This window comes from Pan troglodytes, chromosome 9 (assembly GCF_028858775.2).
Source record: "Pan troglodytes isolate AG18354 chromosome 9, NHGRI_mPanTro3-v2.0_pri, whole genome shotgun sequence".
Lineage (NCBI taxonomy): Eukaryota > Metazoa > Chordata > Mammalia > Primates > Hominidae > Pan > Pan troglodytes.
Genome location: NC_072407.2, coordinates 125,443,358 through 125,464,018, shown reverse-complemented (window position 1 = coordinate 125,464,018; position 20,661 = coordinate 125,443,358). Strand labels below are relative to the sequence as shown.

Below are 20,661 nucleotides of genomic sequence, written 5' to 3'. Positions count from 1 at the left end.
CAAAAGGTGATTACAGGGTTCTGGTTCAGGAGTCAGCTCTCCAGAATCTCAAGCCATGAAGTGACCCCAACCTTCACCGCAACTCACCTCCTGATAAACGTTTCCATAGCTGGGAAGCCTGGCTCTATAGGAGGTGTGCAGGGGCCATGTCTAGGGCTCCCTCCTCTGGAGCAGACCTCTTACAGAAAGAATCTTGAGGCTGGGCACGATGGCTCATGCCTGTAATCCCAGCACTTTGGGAGGCCAAGGCAGGTGGATCACCTGAGGTCAGGAGTTTGAGACCAGCCTGGCCAACATGGTGAAACCCCGTCTCTACTAAAAACACAAAAATTAGCTGGGTGTGGTGGCAGGCGCCTGTAATCCCAGCTACTCGGGATGCTGAGGCAGGAGAATCACTTGAACCCGGAGGGACCGGGAAGTTGCAGTGAGCCAAGATCTCGCCACTTCACTCCAGCCTGGGTGACAAGAGTGAAACTCTGTCTCAAAAAAAAAGAAAAGACAAAAGAAATCTAGAGAAATAGATAATTTGGTCCAGGCAACAGCTAAAGAATGAACAGCACCCCACTTGCCAACAGATTAAAAAGAATGGGTACAGTAGGCAACTGACATTTACTATCAAATAAAATATTGTTGACCATTAATGGTCATGAAATATGGAGAAGTAAAAAAAAAAAAAAAATGGACCCTCCCAGCTACCTGCGAAGAATGTGAGTAGGTTCTGTCACACAGTGCTTATCCTCCTAAACAGTGTGAAAGTAGCAAGACTGCTCACTCACCCACTCGAACATGGAGAAACTCGAAACTCCCCTCATCTGAGGACTAAGCCCTTTTCCACAGAAATGCTTCACCTGCTCTCTGTCAAGAACTATACTTTCTCTCAACCTTTTTTTTTTCCAGAATCAAATTCTTCCAGCACACTGACTTTCCTGAAGGTCTGTCACAGCCCCCAGGCTCTTTGGAGACGGCATTACCAAGCCCAGCAGATGTGAGGGCCAGGAACACGAGGACAGGGAATTCAGACAGATGTCACTACAGTCTGCCTAGTCCTATGGGGGACAGAACCATCTGGAGGTGGAGCAGCCCCACAAAATTGGAGACCTTCTTAGTGTTTGAGGTTCTAAGGCTCTACAGGAATTAGGACTATCTTTGCGTCACCAAAAGAAAAAAAATAACCATGTAGAAGCTGCGGAAGATTGGTGAGTTACTCTTTAAAAAACCAGTTTCTTGGCTTCCAAATCACTACATGCCCCACAGAGTCTTAGGCCGCAGTCCCATCTGTTTGTCAATGCCACCTCCTCTCTCAGTCTCCTCCACCACTGCCCTTACCTTGCTCACCAAGTTACCAGTAGAAGAAATCATAGAATCCTCTTTGGAGACAGCCTAAAGCTCTTACCCTATTGAGAGAGAGGGGTTGCACTGGGGGAGATTTCTATCTCAAAGTCCAACCACTTGTCAGTCATAGACATATGTCACGGTCATCTTCATCCAAAAGCATCCTCAGTGATACTCTCATAACTCCATGAGGTACAGCTGTGTGAAGTACAGCCTTTACTTACCTAATTGTCCAGCCTCTGAACCTCCCTCACATTTCAATTACTCCAATAAGACTTCTCTGCCATGCCAGCTGAAATGTATTTCTAGAGTGTCTGCTGTTCACCGCACTTATCTGTCCCTTAACACTTACTGACTTGCGTGTACACATGTGTCGGAGGTGTGAGAGAGCCTCCTTCCATCTGTGAGGCTACCAGCCCCTAAAAGGCCAAAGCATTGCCCTTTACATTTTTTTAACTTCACAATGCCTAGACAACGGGGCTGCAAAAATAATACTTGATCAACATTTGTAGAATGAAGAAATGGATGAGAAAATGAATGGACAGACCCTGAGCCTGCTCTCTGGAAAAGAAGGCCTGACTGACACACCATGCTGTTGCGTGGTAGTTAGTCCCCACTCTGAAATCAGTTCAGCCGTAAGAATGTATCCTGGCTTCCCCACCAACTAGTTGCATTGATTTAATCAAATCTCACTTTACCACTCTGTGCCTCCATTTCCCTACCTCTGAAATGGAGACACCAGCTGCTTCATGGGGTTATAGTAAGAATCAAATGAGATAACATATTTATACACACTTTTAAAAGTCTAACTAACTGACCTAATGAATATAAGAGACAACAGAACATAAAAAAAAAAAGCCGGTGTCTAGCACGGCATTACACAGAGCGGAAATTATACTAGAGAAGAGGAGTAACCAGGGACAGGTGAATCACTGGGGAAACTTACCCTGCTGTAAGCCCAAAGCCTGGTTCCTATCTGCACGCCTTCAAGCAGGCCACTTAAACTCTGTGTCTGCTTCCCCATCCATAAAATGGGGATAAAATGGGGATTCTTATCATAACACTGTGAGCTCCATGTGAGTTTACTGTGGTGCTTGACACATAGTTTCAGCAAATGTTAGTCACCATTGTTCTTATCAGTATTTACCATCATTTTATATATCACCAACCCATAGTAGGCATTCCAGAGTTGTTTCTAGAAATAATTCAAACATTATAATTTTAATTAAATTCATTCTCTTCCATATGTAGACAGTGCTATCAAGGTAGTCAATAGATTTGGTCATCTTGCTTCTATCAAGTCTCCTTGTTGGAAGAGTAGGGAGTACCCTGAGTACCAGTACCAGAGTATCAGCATTAGTACCCTATCAGTACCTGAGTACCAGAGAGTAGGGAGTACCAGTTGGGATACTGCCAAAGGGAGCCGCATTTCATCCACAACTACAAGGTTTGGCCCCTGGACCAAAATGGACCTGTACTTAATGAGACAGTGGGTCACAGGATCTAACAGTATCAAGGCAGAGATAAATGACAAAATTTTCCCATCCTTGTAAAATTGCATTTGGCTGAAGAAGACAAAATTATCCCAATTACAGTTCCCAGATTAACACTGCTCTCCTTGTTGAAATGCATCAAGAGATGCTCAAGGCAGATTTTTAAAGGCAAACATCTCTGCACATCCCTGAGGACCAACCCAGGCTGAGCTGAGAGCATTCTGTTAAAGTGATGTCTCATCCTGAATGACAGCCAAGCTACCCCTCAGCCCCAAGTTGGGTGTGCTGACAGCAGGGGCGCGGAAGGATGCGGAGAGATTTCTGATGAAGAGCCCAGTGTTCCTGCAGCACCTGGGCTTTTCTTGGAGGCCTCGTCCCAGCTACAGACTGAGCATGGCTCTACTGAGGAATAAGGAAGAGCTTTAGCTGCTGGTCTGGACCTGGAACTCCCAGTGACAATAAACACTGCTAGTAGCCTCCCACCCAGAAAGAATGGGGTACCAGACCCCAAGAAAGCAAGGACTAAATGTAAGAGAGAGGGATAGCAAAGCTTGAGGAAAAGAAACTCCCGGCTGGGGGATAACTGATGTTCATCACCTCTTGGGAACTCGCAGTTCTTGAGAGTTACACTTGCAGAAACTAAGCACCTCCCTTTGCCTTCTGCAAAGTGCCTTTTCAAGACCCACTAAAGGGCCCTGTTCCCTACAGGAGGAGGGCTGGACTAGACATTCTGTCAGGGTTTAATCTAGGGTAGGGGTGCCTGGAAGGCCAAATGTGGCCCAGAGCCAGGTTAGGACCCCATGCCTTAAATCGCTCAACACCCATCCCTGACTCTGAAAATCAACCTTTCACTCAGAGATGTGACCTGCCGCCACCCCACCCCACGCGTGGACAGCCAGCCGCAATGAAGGCAGGACTCATCCTTGCTGGGAGCTCTCCCAAGCTCATCCTCCTCCTCCCACCCTCCACCCTCTTCAGGGAGAAAGCTCCCTCCTCAGTCCAAGGAGCCTTTCTCCTCTGAAGGAGGCCTCAGGCAGCTGCACATGCCACCCTGCAGGGGTACCGGATCACTGGTATGGCAAAGTTTTCCAAGCAAAATCTGCAGTTTCTCCACCAGATGAAAAGCCAATTCACCTGCCCGTGCAATCTCCTTATTGGGTCAAAAAACAGGGAGCGGTAAAGGTTTTATTTTTTAAATGGAAGGTAAAAATATTCTGACTACTTCTGTAGCTAGAATACAGCTACTCCCACACCCCAAGCGAGAGATGCCTTTAATGTCCCAAGATTAAGCCCAGGAACAGGCACTTGCAAAGGCCCAAGGTGAGTGCTTGTGTTGGGGTAGGCAGCGGTCCACTCGCCTTTGGACACCAGGCATCCTAGAGGATGGAGCCTGGCCCCTCAGAGGGATGCCCCTAGGGACTGCCTGCCCTAAGCAGCTGACGTGAGAAAGGCCCCCCGCACCCCCTCCCTCAAAATCACGTGTTGGTCAGGGCTAAGGAAGAGTACAACTGCACCCCCAGCCTGATGCAGACGCACAACACCTCGCCAAAGGGAAGGGATGTTTCTTTATTATAAAGTTCCCTCTGTGCGCACCACTCCTCACGTACTCGAAGTTGGAGAACGTTTTAGCTGCAATTTGATTCTCTCCACTGCCCCTCAACTTCCACAAAACCCCTGCCCTCGAAGAAGGTAAGGAAAATAGTGCAGCAGTGCAGCAGCTGGGGGAGCCAGGGAGAGTACCCCAACTTTTAAAGTACCTAGTCCCCACATCTTAACCCCTCGATGCCTGGTGAGATGGCATCAATGAAGGAGACCTCTTGAGGGTGCTGGGGGGAGCACAGGGCTGAAGAAAGGCAGAAGAGGAAGGTGCCCTATCCCTCCTCTACTTACCAGGAGAGCTTGAATCCTTTCATTAGTACAGTCACGATAATCCACTGACCGTGTCCTTAGCATCCCCGTTACAGCTCCGGAGGTCCCAGGACATATTGGAAAAGATGACGAAGTCCCAAAAGAACAGAATCCCATGTAATGTGACTTGAACACAGAAAGAGAAAGAGAGAAAGGGAGAAAGAGCCAGAAGAACTGCTGCCACTGCCCCTTCTTCCCCCTCTCCCAGCTGAAAGCTGGGCTTGGAGGCAAAGGACAGATTCTGCAAATCCAGCCTGGGGCTGGAGCCGCCTGCCCGAGCTGTGGCTGCCGCTGCCAGTTTCTGATGAGGATGGGTAATGCTGGCAAGGCTGCGCGAAACAAGCCCTGGAGTTGCCGTCAACAGCCAGGCTGGCCGGCTGCCCCCCACCCTCACCTCATACCAGCTCTGAGCTGCTTTGGGGAAGGAAGCCAAGGAGAGCCTGGGAGGAGAGCACAAACCTAGCAGAAGCTGCACCTCTCTTCCCCCAGGCGGCAGCTCCCGCAGCTCCATATAATCTCCTAATCAATGCAGTACCCAAGCAAAGCACTGCCAGCCACTTCCGCCCATTTAAAGACACAGCACATGTTTAGTCCCAGGATGGGACAGAATATCAGGGAGAGGGTGCGTGAGGAATGTGGTGCCAGGAAGGAAGAGGAGGGGGCAGAAATATCTGAAGTTGAGCACTTCTATCAGCATCCACTCAGGGGTTAAAATGCCCCACCCCTGTGGGGGAGGGGAACCTGGACCCTAGGTCCTCTGCACACCTCTGGAATCCAAGCAGACCTCAGAGGCCCCGTGGTGAGTGCCTGGGACATCTAGGCGCACAAGACCACCTTAAATAGAACCCTCACCCCGCAAGGCGGGGCAAGCAGGGCTGCGTGCTCCCAGGCAGTGTGCTGCACACAGAATGCACAGCTCTCTCCTCCTGCTGGGGAAATTGCCGTGACTTCTGGGACGCAGGGTGAGGCAGCAACTTCTGGTGGCAGGGCAGCACATTGTCACCTGGGGCAAGGGATCCTTTTAAGGTGACCACAAAGGCCTGGTTTAGGATTTAGGCAACATGATCACCAATCCTGGGCTCCAAGAAGATGCAGACCAGCCACAGCACCCAGTAAGGCAGGACCAGGATTTTCAACTCTAGCTGGAACGTAACAATTCACTGAGAATGGGGAAGAGGCTCCTCCTAAATCAGATCCTCCAGGCTGGGGCCTGGGAGTTCCAACACCAACAACTTCCCTGGCTATATGATCCCTTTCTATCTTTCCCTACGTTACTATCTGGGTCAGTAATGCGGATGGGTGACAACGAACAAAGAGATTAATTATGAAATAGCAACCTTCAACTGAACCATGATAATAAAGCTTTACCCAGAAACTTGCTCCAAAACAGTCGAACCATAATAAGCCTTTACCCTAAAATTTGCCCATAAAACAATCTGCAGACATCCTCGTGTCATATGAACATCATCTATACTTGACCCTTTAAAGTGAGAAAAACCAATCATTTCTCCTTTGGTCACGCACAGTGGCTCATGCCTGTAATCCCAGCACTTTGGGAGCCCAAGGAGGCGGATCCCTTGAGGTCAGGAGTTTGAGACCAGCCTGGCCAACATGGCGAAACCTCGTCTCTACTAAAAATACAAAATTTAGCTGGGTGTGGTGGCATGTGCTTGTAATCCCAGTTACTCGGGGGGCTGAGGCAGGACAATTGCTTGAACCAGAGAGATAGAGGCTGCAGTGAGCCTAGATCCCACCACTGCAATCCAGCCTGGGAGACAGAGTGAGACTCTGTCTCAAACAAAAAATAAAATAAAATAAAATAAAATAAAATAAAATAAAATAAAATAAAAATAAAAACTGGAGTGCAGACCCTCGTTGGTAACAGTCATCATACTTGTAATGACTTATTATCTGCTTTGTTCTTTTTAGAGGATAAGCACCATGGAGACAAGGACTGTGTGTCATTCAGCAATCTCTATATCCCCACTGAGGAGGAGGGCTTGGGTATTGTAGGGGTACTATAAGCAAGCGTTTAAGTGACCTTACTCAAACCGAACTAAAACACCATGTTATCTCTCCAATGTCCACGTGGTCCAGAAGAAACACTCTTTAAGATATACTAACCTTTTGTGACCTGATTCCACAAGTAAAAAACGAAAGAAAGAAAAAAATAAGGTATACTGAGTTTTCAGAAAGGTGTTCCCAAAGCAGCCCTTGGCTGTGGAATTGATCTATCCATAGCCCCATGCCAGACAAACCCAAATGCTGCCAGGACTTCTGAACACATCCAAAATTATGTTTTCAAAGCTCCTGGAGCCTGTACCCAGGCCATACTTTCAGCACAGATATTGAAGGGATGCAACAGATTCCAGAAGTACAAAGAGTTGTCCTTTATGACCTAGATAATTCACTCAATGGAAATACCAGGTCATGTGATCCAGCCCCGAGGCAAATGTCACTGAGAGTACTCCAGGTACACGTGAATACTGTATTCTCATCCTGGCCCATCAACTGCTCTGATCACAAGTAACACAGAAAACCTGGATCAAAGATTTCCAAGTATTATATTAGAAACATTACTGTAACTGTAAATTTTTTTGGCTTTTGCTCTAGCTGTTTTTTTTTTAACTACAAAAACAAAAATCCAAAAAGTCAACTCCTTCTCAGCTATTAATAGGAGTATATTGAGGGTTAGTTATGTCAGGCATCAAGCTAAGCATTTTGCCTGTATTCTCTGACTTAATCTTCACATCCATGTTATAAGGCAGTACCTCATGATTTTCAGATAATGACACTGAAGACTAACTGTAGTGTCTTTTTTATTTATTTATTTATTTTGAGATGGAGTCTCACTCTGTTGCCCAGGCTGGAGTGCCGTGGTGCAATCTCAGCTCATTGCAACCTCTGCCGGCCGGGTTCAAGCAATTCTCCTGCCTCAGTCTCCCGAGTAGCTGGGATTACAGGCACGCACCACGATGCCCGGTTAATTTTTGTATTTTTAGTAGAGATGGGGTTTCACCATGTTGACCAGGCTGGTCTTGAACTCCTGACCTCAGGTGATTCGCCCACCTCGGCCTCCCAAAGTATTGGGATTACAGGCATGAGCCACCACGCCCAGCCTAACTGTAGTGCCTTAATTTGCCTAATGTCAAACAGCTAGCAAGCTGCAAGCCTGGTATTTGAATGCAGGCGTGCCCAGCTCAAAAACCTATTCTCTTATTCACTATATATGTTTATTAAAAATCTCCTTTTCTATCAGACAAACTGGTTTACAAAAGCTTACATGTTCCCAAGAGAAAAAGAATCCAGGTAACAGTTAAAAAAGAGACTAAATCTCTTCTATTACTGATGAGTTGGCTGGCTTGAGTGTCTGTGTGTGATGTGAGGAACCCAAAAGGGAAGGAAGAACAGGAGAGCCCAGTGGGTTGAGCGATCATCATCTGCCTCGAATTCCCCTTGGCTCTTTCTTGTTTCTGAAACAGAGCTTCTCACAGGGCCCTGGGGACAGGTTCCATTTTTGTGGTCCGTAAAGGAAATCTCGGCTGGGCATGGTGGCTCACACCTGTAATCCTAGCACTTTGGGAGGCCGAGATGGGTGGATCACCTGAGGTTAAGAGTTTGAAACCAGCCTTGCCAACATGGTGAAAGCCTGTCTCTATTAAAAATACAAAAATTAGCCACGCGTGGTAGGGCACGCCTATAATCCCAAAGACTTGGGAGACTGAGGCAGGAGAATCACTGGAACCTGGGAGGTGGAAGTTGCAGTGAGTCGAGATCACGCCACTGCACTCCAGCCTGGGCAACAGAGCAAGACCATCCAAAAGAGAAAAAAGAAAAGAAAAAGAAAATCTCAAAAGGTGATCCAAACATAGCTTTGAAGAGACGTTGAAGTGCTTTCTGAGGTAAAGACTGAGACCAAGTGAGACGGAAAAATGTTCCTCATCTAACTTCCCTCTTTATCTTCTCACGGAAAGCAGTCTCCATGGTTTGAAAAGTTCCTGGCCAATAAATCGCAAGCACTAACATAACCTCTAGGAATGAATACACAGATTCTCCTGCTTCTGCCTGACTCCCTGCAATCTGGCTGCTTCCTGACATTTGCATTTCAGGAAGGATAAGAATTGTTTAGAGGAAACTAGATTGCAAAGACTTCCATATCTGGCAATATGGCATACACACAGATAAAATAGGAAAAAAAAAGAAATTATTTTAAAGTGCTTGATGAGCTATCAAAAAAGTAAGAAATATTTAAACGTCAAAAATTTAGTGATGGCAGAAAATAGTGAAACTGGGCTTCAGTTTTCATGGCCTCCCAGAGCACACTAGAGATAATTCCCAAAGCCCACAAGTGGTGAGAGAATCAAGAGGCAACTACCTCATAAAGTGGATCCCAGTGGACTACACTCTCACTGTAAGGATAAACTTGAAAGAAATGTACAAATGCTGCCCAGGAACTAAAAGGAAAATTGCCTGTCCTAAACCTTGATGTTGAACAAAGGAGGAAGAATAATCTCCTCTGATAAATCATAATCACAAACTGACTCTTACACTGATTGTACCCTGAGAGTTTCCCAAACAACTGACCCAAAAACAACGCCCATAAAGGAAAAAAATGATAGACTCAGCCACAGTAAAGTTAAAAACTTCTGATCATCCAAAGAGATCATAGAGAGAAAAGACAAAGCTGTTCTAAGAGAAAATATGTGCAACATATATTGGTTGAGAAAGGAATTGTTCACAGAATTTATTAAAAATCCCTACAAACCAATGAGAAAAAGAAAGATAATTCTAAAAATAGACAAACGATTTAAGTTAGCATTTTCAGAAAAGAAAGCAATAAACTATATAAACAGGAGCTCAATCCATTAGTACTCAGGAAAATATAAATTGGAACTCTGGTGAGATGTCATCACATACTCATCCCATTGACAAAAATTAAAAAGTCAAATAATATCAAGTGTTGGAAAGGAGCTAGTGGGAGTGTATACTGGTTCAACTCCCTAAGAAAATTATGTGGTATTATGTAATAAAGTTGGATGATTGCATACTCTAATACCTAACAGTTCTACTCCAATAATAGAAGCAACTCACATTCAGAGGCATGCACGAAAAACTTTAAATAGCACTCCATGTAACAGCAAAAGCAAAACAAAAACTCTGAAAACAAATGTCTATCAACAGAAAGGATACATGCCTCGTGTTATTTTCTTAAGGTGGAACAGTACACAGCATTGAAAATGCATAAATCAGTCACATGCAATGGAGCAGAACAGGTGAAAGGTACTCCTGCAATTGTCATTTGTTCTTTATACTTTACACAAATTTTTATATATTTTATAAATATTATTTATTTTCCTTTTTCTTTCTTTCTTTTTTTTTTTTTTTGACAGGGTCTCACTCTGTTGCCCAGGCTGGAGTGCAGTAGCATGATCACGGCTCACTGCAGCCTCCACCTCCTGGGCTCCAGTGATTCACCCACCTCAGCTTCCTGAATAGCTGGGATTGCAGACACGCACCACCATGCCCAGCTAATTTATTTTTATTTTTATTTTTTGTAGAGCTGGGGTTTCGCTGTGTTGCCCAGGCTGTTCTTGAACTCCTGGGCTCGAGCAATCCACCTGCCTTGGTCTCTCAAAGTGCTGGGATTGCAGGTGTGAGCCATCGCGCCCCCCTATATATTATTTTGTATTAGCTAACTATTCAATGCAAACAATTTTAAAATAAACAGAGTATTTAGAAAACAACTGAACACCAACCCCTTTTGGGTTTTTATAAACAGGCTTGACAAAGAGGGGGTGGGGCACAGGGGTCTAGACAATATTTTGTGTTACCTGCATTTTCACAACTATACTTTCACAAAAATTGGCCTTTCTGAGTCCACTAATTTAATGAACATGAAGTTGGTTTGATTTGTATTACTCCAAGTCTCTTGTTACCACGGTTTCTTCTGAACTTTACTGGGTTTAGAATGGAGGCCGGAAAGAATTCAGCTTTTTCCTTTTGATTTCAGCTGCTTTGACTTTCTGTTGGTCTCCTATGAGTCTTAAAGTCTCGCCTACCCTGGTACTGTTCCTTTCCTAATCCAACAAAAACATGATTGGTGTTTCTTGCCTCATCCATAAATGGGGACTAGAATGGTAAGAGGTCACCAGAGCATGCTGCTGTTGACCTTGCCTGCAGACACCCAGGGCCATCCGGCCAAGGGAAACCTGGAAGCTGTGAACTCAAATGCCACAATACCGGCTCCTATCTCAGGCTTCCGCCACTGAGTGGCAGAAGCCAAGGGAGAATTCAGCCCTCCTGCCTCCCACCTCCTCATCTGGAGCTCTTTCCACCACCAGAATCCCATGACCTTGGGTAAGCCACTCCAAGCCTCTGGCTCCCTATCTGGAGCAGAAAATAAACGACAGGATCCCTGAAGCTCTCCTTCTAGCTCAAGTTCTTGGATTCCGCGCTGCTCTCCCTATGCGCCCCTCTTTGCTCCAGGAGCAGGAGCGCAGCAGCGCTGCAGTACCGAGGCATAGCTGCATGCCTCTAGTTGCTGGGAAATCTGGGGCAGAGCAGTGCTGCAGTCACACGTTGGGGAATCAAAGCTCCAAGCTCAGGCAGGGGAGTCATCAGGCGTTGAGAGTGTTATATTTAAGGAGCATTTTGGAGGTCAGGAAGCAAGTGAGAGAGGAGCAGCGGGGGAGGAGCAGCCTCCTAAACACTCCATTTCCACAACAAGCCTCTTTCTAGTCCTCCAGCCAAAATCCGCTTCCAAACTGCACTCAATAGAGAGCCTGTGTGAGCTGACCAGCAGATGGCCGGGGCTGCACCCCGATCAGGTGCTCCCCACCACTTCCCTGTCCTCTCCCTCCCTTGGCACTCTCCTCTCCCCACCCTCTGCCACTATTAGTCACTGGCTCTGGGGTGACAGTGTGGGCTGCAGGCATTGGCCTCGCCTTCTAGCCTGTTCATCTGTGTCAGCTCCCAGCTTGGAGCCTCCAAAGCCAGCCCCTCCCTTCCTATCCTTGGTACCCTTATGCACACCCCTGCCCTCCAGGCCCACCATCTGGGTGAAACAGCGCTGTGCAGGGCAGGCACCCGGCCAGAGGGCTAGCAAAGGGTGGCAGGCTTGGGGGCAGAGCAAAGCGGGGCTGTTTGCTTCAAGAATGCTTCATTCTGCTCCTATGGCCTCCTGGATTTACTGAAGCCACTGGAGTTAAAAAATAAAATGAATAGAATCACCTCCCGCCAGGCTTCTTTGCCCCTCCTTCACAATCTGCTAATCCAGAATATTCCTTCAGGCAATAAACAGGAAGAGCAATATCAAAGCCAAATTCCACTCAGCTTCGTTCTGCCCCTAGGAAGGGGAGGAAGCAAGACTGAGGCAGCCAGGGCTTCCGTGGATGGCTCTGATCCTCTGATCACTCTAGAATCTAAAGTGGTTGCGCAGACCTCATGCCCAGTGATTCTTACAGCAGCCCAGTGAAGTGCTAAACCACACTTAACACAAGACACACAGGCTTAGTGAGGTCTAGTTATCTTCCTACTAGTACTGCCATTGCTAGCCGCTCTATAAGGTTGTAATTGGTAAAAAGAGGAAAAAGTAAAAGGTAAAAACACCATATCTGAGAATCACAAGCCCCCTCATGCAACTCGGGGTAAGGAAACTCCTTAGCCAGGCCATACATTGGGATCACCTCCCTCACTGAATTCAGTGCAACACCCAACTAAGCTCTCTCTCTTCCCCCTGTTTAAGCAGCCATTGATATCCCTTCTCCAAGGAGACTTTGTCTTGATGAGGAGACAAGAGCTCTGTCTGGCAATGGAAATCCCCATAGAGGATTCCCCGCTCTATCCCACTTTCCCCTTCACCTCCAAAATCTTCCTCCCGCTTCCTGAATGCTTGACTGCCTGACTAGTGTTGGTTTCTCTGCACACTTGCTCATCCCCGTGTCCCGGATCACGAGACCCCTTCTGCTGCTGCACTTAACGGTGGCCCCAAGGAGGTAAGAGCCCTGCTGTCAGAAAGATGCACACACCTCAGAGAAACCCCACAACCAGGAGAGGGGCCGTTGCCTGAAGTCACTCATCATCCTAATTACACACGTAACAAAAGAAAACATCTCTCCTGCCAGATGGAAGAAAGAAGACAGATTTCTAATCACCCCCGTGGCTCCTCCTGGTTTATCCTCAGGAGAAATTCAGGGTGACTGATGGTGTTAGGGACCCAGGAGGGTGCTTATAAACTCAGGTTCTCTCCGGGAGGGGGCACCCATACACCCACAGCCAGCTGCTTCCTGTTGTCCTCCCACCAAATGGGGATTTCTGCTTCTTCCACTAAATTACATATCAGTATTACCATTTTTAAAAATACGGATGAATTGAGCGTTAACTCATTTTAAAAGTGAAAGTCGTCTGCCCAAGGACACAATAAGAATCTATTTATTGTTGGCAGAGAAATTGCTCGATGATAGGACAAGTGCAGAAAAACCGCATTCTTCATTGAACAGGGACTGACACCACCCCTAGTGGTGTGTATTGTGGTTTAGCACCGCGATTCTAGAATTAGCCTTGAGTTCAAATCTATACTTCACAGCTATGTGACCTTGAGCAACTTACTCCATTTCTCTAAGCCTCAACTCCTTCATCCATTAAAAAGGTGAGGAGGACAAGCACCCATCGGGTTGCTACGAGGAGTGGATGACACTAAGAGCAAGTAAGTGCTCAATACATTTTCACCACTGCTGTGATTATTCCCAACCCGTGTCCACAGAACCACCACTATATACTACAGGAACCACAGGCTCCATTTCCTGCTCCTAATCTACTTTTTCTCCTTTATGTCAACAAATTTTCCAATTTTCCCTATTTTGTTGGGAATATTTTTGCATTGTTTTGTGCTCTTTCTGTTAGGTCAATCAGCTGTTTATTTTTTCAACAAGAACTGTACATATGGCTGGGAGCAGTGGCTCATGCCTGTAATCCCAGCACTTTGGGAGGCTGAGACAGGTGGATCATTTGAGGTCAGGAGTTTGAAACCAGCCTGGCCAACATGGTGAAACCCCGTCTCCACTAAAAACACAAAAATTAGCTGGACGTGGTGGTGGGCACCTGTAATCCCAGCTACTCGGGAGGCTGAGGCAGGAGAATTGCTTGAGCCCAGAAGGTGGAGGGTGCAGTGAGCAAAGATCGTGCCATTGCTCTCCAGCCTGGGTGACAGAGCGAGACCCAGTCTCAAAAACAGAACCATACTTATGGAGCGTCTAATATGTTCATGACCCAAGCAAATCACAATGATATTTCAAAGTTAGATCCAGAGTTCTCCTTGATCTCAAGTCAATAATCCAACAAGGAAGATAAAAGATGGGCATTAAACTATATGAAATAACACTAACTTAAAATATAAGGCAACAAGTCTCTAAGAGATGCTTATCTAATCAGAAGGACACATCTCTGTTTTCCAAAACGAGCATAGGTTTGTAATCATTATACCAATTTTTTTTAATCAACAGACGAGTAATGGTGAATAGTCTCAGCTGACTTACATTAAGTCTGTCTGTGATATTTCTTGATTAGTCTGGTCTTAACACAAAAGAGCCAGAAAAAGGATCCAATATTTGTCATCATCCTTTATGGAGACAAGAGCTTTCTATTTGCATGAGAGGTGTCCAGAAATAGTGCCTTCGGAACATATTGCTACTATCACTGCCAATAAATACAGGTTTACTTGGATGGAGCATCGAATGAGTTCGACTTTAAACAGTTTCATTTCCAGTCATCGGGACATTTTCTCAACAGCGCCCTAAGGTTAGGGCAGGGGAAGCTTTAAGTTGTTTCAGGCACAGATACCCACTGCCTTCTCTCAACATCACAGCAGACATGAGACTGGCATATCATGAGTAAACCAAAGGGTTCAGCTTCCATCCATTTTGTGACCAGCGCTATTCAGTAAATGCTTTTCCATGCAGTAAGCCACTAGCTACCTTTGATGATCCAGTGGCACTTGTGTGCTGGCGTGTACCATGATGGGGTTTTTACATGGATTGGTAATGAATTGAGAAAAATTAGGACAATGTGGTAAACACCAAAAGGTTAAATATGTTGGCTGGGTGCGGGGGCTCACACCTGTAATCTTGGCACTTTGGGAGGCCGAGGTGGGCAGATCACTTGAGCTCTAGTGTTTGAGACTAGACTGGCCAACATGGTGAAACCCTTGTCTCTACTAAAAATACAAAAATTAGCCGGGCGTGGTATTGCCCACCTGTGGTCCCAGCTACATGGGAGGCTGAGGCAGGAGGATTGCTGGAGCCCCGGAGGCGGAAGTTGCAATGAGCTGAGATCATGCCACTGCACTCCAGCCTGGGAGACAGAGCAAGACTCTGCCTCAAAAAAAAAAAAAAAAAAAAAAAAAAGGTTTGAATATATTGACAGCATGACCTTTTAAATTTTGTGTTTAAATATTCTTTAAATATACATATACATAGTGGTGGTAGTTCTATATTTTAGTTTAGTTGCTAGCTTTCATAGGTAAAATAAATAACTGGTAATTCTGTGCTGGTCCGCCAATTTTTTTCAATCTCTCCACAAAATCCAGAAGTTCAGACTCCCCTATGAAGAAGGCTCTCCGTTCTAAGACCTCATCCTATAAGGAGAGCCTCTGCCTCTCAACTGCTGTGACGGGGCATCTGATTTTTTTGGATTTTGGAATATTTGCAGGATACATAGTCAAATCTGAAGTCTGAAATGCTCTAATGAGTATTGCCTTTGAACGGCATGTTGGCACTCAATACGTTTCAGGTTTGGGAGCATTTCTAATTTCAGATTTTCAGATCTGGGATGCTCAACCAGTACCACTCCCTAACCTCAGACACAAATTTCTCATTGTTTCTGAACAACTTCACCTAGATATCTCACGGGCAGTTCAGAGCCAGTATGAATAAAGGGAACTCCTCACTGTCCCACTGTCTCCTCCCAACTCTGACGTCTTGTATCAATCTCAAATCACACCACCAGCTACCAAGTGACCCAGTCAGACACCAACGATTCACCCTAGACTCCTCCATCTCCCATTTAATTAGGAACTACGTCGTGTCAGTTCTAGCACCTGAAATATGACTAGAGTGTGCTTCTTGCTGTCAATGTTCACCTGCCTTTCAATTCTTACCTTTAGGTTTGCAGTTGCAGTTACCCTCTCCTATTTGTTCATTCACCAAATATTTATTGAGCATCTATCACCTGCCAAGTAAAATGCTAAGTGCCAGGGTTTCTGTGAATTAAGAAACAAAACACACAATCCCTGCCCTCAAGGAGCTCACAGTCTAGTGGGGAGAGATAGATGTAAAAATAAAAGTAATAATTAAGTTATCAGAGATGGAGCAAAATGAGGCAATTATCTTACTTGTCTACCTTGGAGCCAGAGTACTTTCTCAAAAGCAAACCTGATGGTACCTCGAAGTCCTTCAGCTGTTCGCAGTGTCTATGCAGTCTCAGCACTGCACGGGCTTTCACAGCGCTTCAGCTCCCTGCTTCTGTTTCTGGTTTTGACATTTGCCTCTTGTCTTCCACATGCATCCTAAGCGCCAGTCCTGCCAAGCTACTTGTCGTGCCCTGGGCCCTGCCATGTCCATCCTGGGCCCACTATTCTCTAACAGATCTCTGCACCCACAGCCACCATTCAGTGACTATCTGCAGTGTGCCAGGCATTAATCCTAAGACATTGCATTTAATCCTCATGACAATCCCAGCGTACTGATGGTGAACTCATGGACAAACGAGGAAACTGAGACCAGGGAAGGCCAAGATAACCCACTCAAGTTCACAGAGCCAGAAAGCAACAGGGTCAGCATTTGAACCTAGATATGTCCAACTCTAAATCACAGCCACATCATCTTTCCTCTCTTGTCCACCTGATAAATTCCCACCCACACTTCAGGTCTCAGATCAAATGTAACTTTCTTTACAAAGCCCTTTATGAACTGCCCAGTCAAGTAATTCTTCTTGCGTCCCTGACTTTGAACCTATTACCTTGTGTTGCCATAATTTGTTTACTTGTCTGTCTCCCCCGAGGACCCATGAACAACTCTTCACGGCGGTTGTGAACTACCCATCTCTAAACTCTCCATACTGAACTCTCTCCACTGGCATACAGTCAGCATTTAATAACCCTCTGGTGAATGAATGGGTTAATTAATGCTCCCTAACCTCTTTTCTCAAAGTTAAGACAAAAACTCTTGCAAGCACAGTGGCTCATGCCTATAATCCCAGCACTGCGGGAGGCCAAGGTGGCAGAATTGCTTGAGCCCAGGAGTTCGAGACCAGCCTGGGCAACATAGTGAGACTCCATTTCTACAAAAAATAAAAAATTAGCCAGGTGTGGTGGCATGCACCTGTAGTCCCACCTGCTCAGGAGGCTGAGGCAGGAGGATCACTTGAGCCCAAAAAGTTGAGGTTGCAGTGAGCCATGATCGCACCACTGCACTCCAGCCTAGACAATAGAGACCCTGTGAAAGAAGAAAAGAAAGAAAGAAAGGTAAGAAAGAAAGAAAGAAAGAAAGGAAGGAAGGAAGGAAGGAAGGAAAGAAAGAGAGAGGGAGAAAGAAAGGAAGGAAACTAACTCTCAGTAACAATTCATCATCTACATATTTTAACACAGTCAGGTCAGGCTATCAGATGGCCCTAGTCTGAGGTGCAACCTTAAAAAAAAAAAAAGAGTAGTACTATGACAATACAGTGGAGTAACAGAACCTCAAAATCCAGACTCCAGAAGGTGAAGTCACACCTGTAAAAGCTCTACTCCAGGAACTGAAAAGAGTCTAATAGGGAATGTTGTCATAAGACTGACCACACCTCCACCAAAAGCTATTTCATTCCAGGGTAAATTAACCCAGTACATTGCGGCTAGGGGAAATTCTGGGAATAGTATCTCAGAAATAAAAAGGGAAGCCTGAGATAAGGGGGATGCATTTTTCAAGTATTTAGACATTTAAAAAGTGATATTGAAACTGTATGTAAGTTACTTACAAGCTGCTTTTATGCATTATCAGAGATTCCAGGACATTGGCCATAATATGTAAGTTCCTCTTGTACCTGGGCTTTGTACCTAGACTATACAAATAGGCTCTTTATGGGAGCATCTTGATCAGTTAAAAGTTCTTAAACTTTTTTGAGTAATAAGCCTCCTGGGGAGCTGATGAAAGCCAAGGATACTCTCCCCAGAAAAATGTACAGAGATACAAAATTCTGCCTACCAATGAAGGGGGCTCGTGGACCCTCTCCTAAAGTCCATTCAGAGCCCTGAATGGTTCACAGGCACAGACTGAAAATACCTGAAGTAAATTTCCAAAGGGTCTGGATTAGAGAAGGTAAAAAAAAAAAAAAAAGATTCACAATGCTGCTTTGAAATGACATCGGTTTCTGTTAGCCAATCAGATTCTCTCTTGGTCAAGGTCCTGAAAGTAAATGCCTCAGCCTTCTGAGTAGCTGGGACTACAGGTGCATGCCACCACACCTGGCTAATTTTTCATTTTTTGTAGAAAATAAAAAAGGAATGATTCATCTCTAACATCTGATGCTATACCTGCTTAGATCATGTGCAATCTGGACTAAGGGATAGCAAGGGCCTAAGTAAAATCAGGCTGTTTCTGCCTCCATATGCAAATACAAACTAAACAGACCTTTCCAAACCAGCCACAGAATAAATCCCCAAAATCCCCAAATTACACCTTTTCCAGAGCACTTGCCACCACCATCCCCTGAGAACCAGCTGGTTGATAACAAACCACCTACAACCTCAAGAGCTAGTTCACTAGAGGCTTTGCAAGGCCCTGGTGAAGACAGACAGCAGCATTCCCACCAGATAGCAAACTGCTTGCAGCAGTTTGGGATCCAAACACAGTTGCAGATGCCTGCTTTCATGGTCGCCACTGCCCACTGTCAAGGTAATACAAGCACTTTGCACCACCCCATATTCAAAGGGGCTATTCAGATGTTTGTGGAAGAAAGGAAAAGAGAGAGGAAGGGGAGACAGAGGAGAGAATGGGTCCAGGGAGATCTGTTCTCTATAGTTTGCTCTCTCTGGCTCCTTTCTAAGAAAACTGAGAATTTGACAGATCTAAACTGATTAAAACAACAGATGTGTGTAATTTTCACCTTTGTGCAGACCAGGAGATGGAAGTCCAGAGAAGTTAAGTGACTCGGATCTGATCACACAGCCTGTAGGGCTGGGAGGAGCAGAAAACCAAGTTCTATGATTCCCAGAGACATGTTCTAACCACTGTAACACATTCCTGCCGGTTCAGGCTGGCAGCAGACTTGCCGCTTGGGCCTCCTCTCTCATTCTCTCCTCCATACACAACACAGGATACCCAACCTGCTCCAGAAGTCTGAGCCTTGTCCAGTCTTCCATCTCTGAGAGAAAGGAGACCCTGCCATCTGGCCAAAAAGCAAGGCTCCCAAATGAAGGGCTGAGATATTCTCGAAGGATTACATCTCTCCCTGCACACTGGAGCTGGGGTTGGGGCTGCACAGACTCAGCCTCCTTAGATGCCCCCATCCACTCCCAATGGCTCTAACTCCTTGTTTGGAAAAATACACAGAAAAGCAAATTTCAAATTGCAAGCAGGAGCCAGGAGAGATTTGAAAGCTATCTCAGGAACGCCCTCTAGCGTGCCCACAGAGTTTGAGTAGCGCAGCACCCAGGCCCCATTCCCTGGAGGTGCCCGGGCCCGCACTGCCATTGGGGCATCCGGCGAGCAGTGGGCGGGGCCAGCGGCAGCATCTGCCACTCACATACAAACTCCTCTCCAATCCCAAGGCCAACGTCTGCTGCAGGATGAGAGGCAGTCTCTGCTTTTAAGACTGTCCAGCCCGCACCAACCCCACCCATTCCTTATACAACAGGGAGAAGCAAAAGAGAAGCAAACAGAAGGTGAAAAGAAAGTGTGGAGGTTGCACAAATGGAATGCAGTGCAGAGAAGAAGCAGAGGAAGAAGACAGAGAGAGAGAGAGAGAGTGAAAAAGAGGCATAACTGAAAAAGAGACAGGATAAAGAGAAACAAAAAATAGGGCAAGGCTAAAGAAAAGAACGGACATATAAGTGAGTGCAGATGAAAGCTACAGATACCTCCACCCCCCACCCTGCACCCCTCATCCACCCACTCCGACTTCCAAGCACACCAAGGTGGGGCATGTGCTTTGTAGGACCTGGCACCTCCTCGCCTCTCCTGAGGTCTTGGTGCTCACATTTCCCTCCACTCTGACACAGCCCCTGGATGCTCACGAGTGGCGGGCTGAGGGAGAGGAGGAGAGAGAAAAGTGAACCAAAGGCAGAACTCGCCAAGCGAAGCCACTTACGCACAGTGCGGCCGGCAGCATTTCCATCCTACCTTTGCTGTCGCCATGTCAGCCGGCTCCATGATCTCTGCTTGGCCTAAGGAGCAGCGGCACCATCCAGAGAGAAAAGGCAGAGTCACAAACGTCCACCCACGGAGAACAAACCACCCCTCTGGAAGGCTGGGGAAAATAAGACACCTATTTCCACTCTCTGGCCCCCTGGGACTTCCTCAGTTTCTGGGTAAGAGGTCAGAGTCTGGAGGTCCACAGCAAGCAGGGGGGCCCTGTCTCCTGTCTGTGTTCCACAGACGCCCAGGAGGCTGAGTCAGGGGGCACCTCCCCTGGCCTGGTACTTCTTCCCAGGAGCGAAGTGTGGGTCTTCCCAGGCTCCCCCTGTTGAGAGGGAGAGGGCACAAAGACGGAGGCCTGCCCTCCCATCACCCCGCCAACTGGTACCCACAGGTCAGGATGAGGGGGGCATGTGGGAAGAGGCCAGCTGGCAGGTAATGAGCAAGAGCCGGGGGGAGCAGGAAGGGAGAAGAAGGTCAGCAGCTGGTGGCGGGCAGGCGGGTGTGAGAACCTCAAGAAGGTGCAGGCACTCAGCTGGAAG

The 20,661-nt window shown here is 46.4% G+C and overlaps 1 protein-coding gene across 17 annotated transcripts in view; it reads right to left on the bottom strand.

The window, feature by feature from the left end:
- The window catches only part of GRAMD1B (GRAM domain containing 1B), a 263,268-nt gene that overhangs the window by 92,218 nt on the left and 150,389 nt on the right, over positions 1 to 20,661 (bottom strand). For 2 of the 17 annotated variants that reach the window (XM_063784588.1, XM_016922196.4), the window contains exon 2: positions 20,105 to 20,148. The exons of 13 other annotated variants lie outside the window; for them this stretch is intronic. Coding sequence is in view for 2 of the 4 variants with exons in the window: in XM_016922191.4 (XP_016777680.1) it covers positions 4,716 to 4,738 (23 nt within the window). In the remaining 2 variants the exon portion in view is untranslated. Of the gene's footprint in view, positions 1 to 4,715; positions 6,509 to 20,104; positions 20,149 to 20,661 lie in introns of those variants that run through there. 2 more of the 17 variants (XM_016922191.4, XM_054662799.2) reach the window with 2 other exon arrangements.